The sequence below is a fragment of the Mchenga conophoros genome, linkage group LG10, assembly GCF_057382185.1.
Source record: "Mchenga conophoros isolate Kocher_MC1m ecotype Shallow Benthic linkage group LG10, M_conophoros_male_GT1.1, whole genome shotgun sequence".
NCBI classification, from domain to species: domain Eukaryota; kingdom Metazoa; phylum Chordata; class Actinopteri; order Cichliformes; family Cichlidae; genus Mchenga; species Mchenga conophoros.
Window position 1 is genome coordinate 20,896,339 of NC_140535.1, and position 5,529 is coordinate 20,901,867.

The 5,529-nt window shown below is 37.2% G+C and overlaps 1 protein-coding gene across 1 annotated transcript; it reads left to right on the forward strand.

The window, feature by feature from the left end:
* The first annotated feature begins 591 nt into the window (after positions 1-591).
* LOC146565838 (olfactory receptor 8G17-like) lies at positions 592-1,485 on the forward strand. Its single transcript, XM_085290177.1, has one exon. The coding sequence runs from the start codon at positions 607-609 to the stop codon at positions 1,483-1,485; it is 879 nt and encodes a 292-aa protein (XP_085146303.1). The 5' UTR covers positions 592-606.
* The last annotated feature ends 4,044 nt before the right edge of the window (positions 1,486-5,529 follow it).

Consider the following 5,529-nt stretch of genomic DNA (forward strand, 5'->3'; position numbering starts at 1 on the left):
TTAAATCTGTATATTATTCTAAAATAATAATAAATATTAACAGCTCTGGTAGCTTCAACTCAAAGTTAGCTTTTTTAGAAAAACGACATCGCAGTTTTAAGTGACTTAAATGTATCTACTATTTACAGTGTTTAGTTGTGTTATTTTTAAAAATTTGAATAATTTTTCATTAATGATTCACTGCTCTATTTACAATAATAAACAATTAAATGACATAAATTCTAACAGGTTCACACTGAAAAATATTCCAAATTAATTCATGACAATGTGACACACCCACCTGAATTTCTATTTCCACGCTGTGATAGAGGTGAAATATAAATAACACATCTCTCACAGTACAATCCACTTTATTGCACTGCACACTTGACAGAGTCTCGGGTGAGTTTAGTTTTTTCCACAGCAACAGTGAAGTAACTCATTATGGTTTGTTATATTCTGCTCTTTTTATGTTTAGGGAAAGAAATATTTGCAATGGGAACAGAAGATAAAACCACTACCATGTTTAATAACACATTTGTTCGGCCTGCAAAATTTTATCTCAGTGGGTTTTCCAATATCCCTCATATTAGATATTACTATGCCTTCCTGTGTTTTGTCTACATCATGACTGTTTTGGGTAATGGTTTTCTTCTCTCAGTTATTTGGCTGGTGAAGACTCTTCATACTCCTAAATACATGATTGTGTTCAACATGGCTTTGACAGATTTGTGTGGGAGCACAGCTCTCATCCCAAAAGTCTTAGATACGTTTCTGTTTGACAGGAGATACATCCTCTATGACGCCTGTTTAAGTTATATGTTCTTTGTTATTTTCTTTGCAAGTGTGCAGTCATGGACACTTGTCACTATGGCATATGACAGACTTATAGCCATTTGTTTCCCTTTAAGGTATCATAGTATTGTGACTGAACAATCAATTACTGCAATTCTGCTGTTTGTATGGATTTTTTTAGTGAGTGTAATAGCAACCATGGTTGGGCTTGTTAATCGTCTCTCATTCTGTAGATCTTTGGTGGTTAACAGCTTTTTCTGTGATCACGGACCAGTTTATCGTCTGGCTTGTAATGATACATCTTTAAATTACAACATGGCATCTGCACTTGTTGCTATACTTATCATCATTCCTCTTATATTCATAATAGCCACATATGTCTGTATTTTCATAGCATTGAGCAGGACTACGTCAAGAGAGGAGCGACTCAGAGCATTAAAAACTTGTACTTCTCACCTGATCCTTGTGGTCATTTTCTTCTTGCCAATTGGAATCACTAACATAGCTGCAAGGGCCTCCTACATTGATCCTAATGCCAGAATGATAAATTCCACATTGACACTCACAATACCAGCTTTGCTCGATCCGATTGTATATGCTTTGAAGACAGAAGAAGTGATGAATGCAGTTAAGAAGCTTTGCAAAAGAACTTATCTCAATCGCATGAAAGCAAAAACAAGACCTTGTAATCACTGCTGTATTAAATCGTAGAGGAGTGTTATAGAATAACATATTGAAATTAGCTTACTCATTTGTAATACAGTGCAATAGCCATAAATTATACCAGTAAAGCCAAGTGTTTCATAATATGTTGTGGACTGTTGTTAAGAGTGTTGAGAAGTAGAATTTAAATATGAAATTATGCATGACACAAATTGCAGTTCTGACTGAACTGTCTTTTGGTTTGAGAAAAAGCATCAAATTTTTCTTTTTCTCAAAAATTTCTGATGGGGAAATTTTCTCTGAATTTCTCCATCAGATTATCTGCTTATGTTTTTATTATTATTGTAAATTGAAATGCAAAGCAAATGAAAGAAAAAAATATTTTCTATATTTACTTTAAGTGAAGTATTGATTCCAGTGTCTGTAAAATAAAAATGTTAAGTAAGTTTACAACCATAATTATAATAATTAAATTGAAAATGTTTTCATCTAAATAAAAATGTTTGGAACAATTGCTCTATCGGCAAAGGTGCAACAGTTTTTAATCATGATTATGTGAGGGGGCACTTATATTGCATCACTGTATTAATTTACCTTTTAAAGGGCTGAGTCAAGGGATAGAGATGAAAGATTTTTATGTAGTGGAAAGAAGATACAAGTCAACCATCTCAACACTGAAAGGAAGTAATAAGTGTATAATCAGAGGTGGGTCGAGTATCCAAAATTGTACTCAAGTAAGAGTAGCATTACTTTAAAATATTATTACTCAAGTAAAGGTGAAAAGTAGTCGTCAAAAAAGTTACTCAAGTAAGAGTAAAAAAGTACTTGGCGAAAAGACTACTCAAGTAGCGAGTAACTGTTTGAAAAGTCTGATTTATTTTTTAAATAAATGTTATCAGACAAACAAAAATAAATAAATATACAAATTTTACCATTTTCAAAAGGAATATATGTAAAAACATCAACAAAATAAGGCACAACAATTCTAACTTCCAGATTTCAGTTTTTCACAACATAAAGCTTTTTTCACCAATACCTATAGTAAATAATATAAATATATAAACAATACAATACAACTTTATTTGTATAGCACATTTAAAAGACCAGTGGTACACCAAAGTGCTTTACAATAAAAACAGGAAAATTAAGACAATAAATAAAAGACTATTAACAAAGTACCACATGTCATCAGGTTAAGGGTACTAATTATACAACAATAAAAGGGAATATAAGAACAAAGTTACTAAGAACAGATATAGCTAAAAGATAAAGTACATAAATAAGAAATTGAACCAAGTATAAAACAGGGACGCTAACTAGATGAAAAGCTATGTTGAATAAATGAGTTTTTAAACGGGATTTAAAAGATAAAACGGAGTCTGACGCACGGATAGCGATAGGAAGGTTGTTCCACAGATTCGGTGCAACCAGGGCAAAAGCACGGTCACCCCTCGATTTAAGTCTAGATCTAGGCTGAGCCAGGAGTAATTGGGCTGAAGACCTGAGGGCTCGCCCCGGGACATATAAACTAAGAAGATCGACAAGATAACGAGGGGCTAAATTATTTATAATTCTAAAAGTGAGCAACAATATTTTAAATTCAATGCGATATTTTATGGGTAGCCAATGCAACTCAATAAGAACTGGGGTGATAGAGGCATGCTTTCTAGTGCCAGTCAGAAGGCGAGCCGCAGCATTCTGGACAAGCTGAAGTCTGTGAAGGAGAGCGGAGTGAAAACCAAAGTAGAGGTAATTACAGTAATCCAATCTAGAAGTCACAAAAGCATGAATGAGCTTTTCAAGATCTTCATGAGGGACATAGTGCTTAGCCTTAGCAATAAGGCGCAGTTGGTAGAAGCTAGATTTGATTACTGAAGACACTTGTTTGTTAAATTTGAAAGAGCTGTCCAGCAGAACCCCTAGGTCACTAACTGAGTCAGAGAAAGAAGTGGCAAAGGAACCAAAGGTATCAGCTGATAGGCCCCTAGGGATATGGTTGCCAAACACCACAATCTCCGTTTTCTTTTCGTTCAGGATAAGGGAATTGTCTGAAAGCCATTCTCTGACTTCTCTCATGCACTCGAGGAAGCAGTGCAACGAAGAAGCAATGTCGTCATCATCTAATTGAAAATAAATCTGTATATCATCGGCATAGAGGTGATAAGAAATGTTATATTTTTCAAAGATTAAGCCTAGGGGGAGCATATATAATGAGAATAACATAGGGCCAAGCACAGAGCCTTGGGGCACACCACAGCATAAGGATGCAGTTGAGGAAGAATAAGTACCCAAGGTAACGGAGAAAGACCTGTTCAAAAGGTATGATTTGAACCAATTAAGGGCTTCGCCCCGAATGCCCACAGTGCATTCTAACCTTGTTAATAAAATAATATGGTCAACCATGTCAAAGGCTGAGGACAAATCCAATAAGACTAATACAGCAGAATGCCCTGAATCAGTAATTAAGAGAAGATCATTAAGGACTCTCAGCAAAGCTGTTTCAGTGCTGCGGCGTGGTTTAAAACCAGATTGAAATTTATCACAGATGTCATGTGCATCCAGGTAAGCCTGGAGTTGTGAGAGAACTATCTTCTCTAGGATTTTAGAGAGGAATGGAAGCTTGGATATCGGCCTATAATTAACGAAATCACAATGATCAAGACATGTTTTTTTAAGAACAGGTTGCACTATAGCATGTTTAAAAACAGAGGGAACATAGCCAGAAGACAATGATGAGTTCATTAAAAATAGAATACTGGGCCCAATTACATCAAAGCCGTCCTTCACAATGCGAGACGGAAGAGGTTCATATGCAGAACTAGTAATTTTCAGTTGCTTGACAATTTGCTTAAGTGTACAAAGTGACACTGGCTCAAACTGATGAAAAGTTGAAGTACATTCTCCAGTGAGAGCAGGGCTCACCACTAGGGGGAGTGAGGATTTGAGAGATAGGATTTTATCAGTAAAGTAAAATGTATGTATCAGTGCAAACAATTTCCAGTGACAAGATATGCTGTAAACTTTATATTCATCTTTGCTCCAAATGGCACAGCAGCCTCAGAGAAAACGTTAGAATGAGGCATCTTCAACATATCTTCATACAAGGCAGCTCAGTTTACCATAAATTATATGGGTGTGCATTCTGCATATTTAGCAAAAATGTGCCATTTCTTCACTCAGTGAGGTGATGGTTAAGCTTCAGCAGCAGTTTGCTCTCAAGGGTCTTTCTGTGAAGCTCTAACTGTTTAGCAGTGAACAGGCGTCCTGCATGACTAAGAAGTCCTTCACAAGCTCCAGATGCAGGAAGAGCAGTATTGACTTTGATCGACAGCTTCTTGATGTCAGGAAAGCCATGCAATAGATCCATACCTCCAGTGAATGGACATGAAAGGTACCTCTCCAGCTCCCCTGCTTCTGGCTTTCCCGACCCCATGGATGCATCATCTTCGTCGAATAGGCCGCTGTTTGTGCTGGCCTTATCCAGCTCTGAGTCTAGGTGATGTCTGATGAAGTTGAGACCTGTGGAAAGATGTATGGTTTTCAAAAGAATTAGGTCTGGTCATTATAGTGCTGTATACACTGCCAAGCTGTGGATGTTTGTTTGGAGCTAGCCTCCAAAAGCTGGCCATACACTGTGCGATTTTTGGCCCATTTTGAGCCGATTTTTCAGTCGCGCAACCGTTTTGGGGATCGGCCCGAGTTTTGCCTTAATCGTGTGTGCACCGTGTACATGGGATAACGAAAAGCAGTTAACACCTCACGACCAGCTCCCAATCATCAATCGTATGGTCGCATGATAATCAAACCTGTTTGAAATCCTGTCGCCCCTCAACGCAGCCTCTCAAACTGCGCACGCACAAACACAGAAATGAAAGTGAAAAGGTGGAGCAGCACGGCAGCGCAGCGTGTGATCTGGACACAAGAGAGGCACAACTTGTAGGATGAGGCTAGCTCATCCGAGTACGTAAGCGTAGAGCTGCCACCCAGGCAAAAGAAAAATAGAGCTATATCACGTTATAACATTAAAAGTTTATTGTTCTAACAATATACTTTTCATGTTCGTGCAATATACCTTTCACATTTGAAGAATAT

What these genes read in the sequence shown, in the direction of transcription:
- LOC146565838 (XM_085290177.1), top strand. Translation starts at nt 607, where the DNA reads ATGACTGTTTTGGGTAATGGTTTTCTTCTCTCAGTTATTTGGCTGGTG.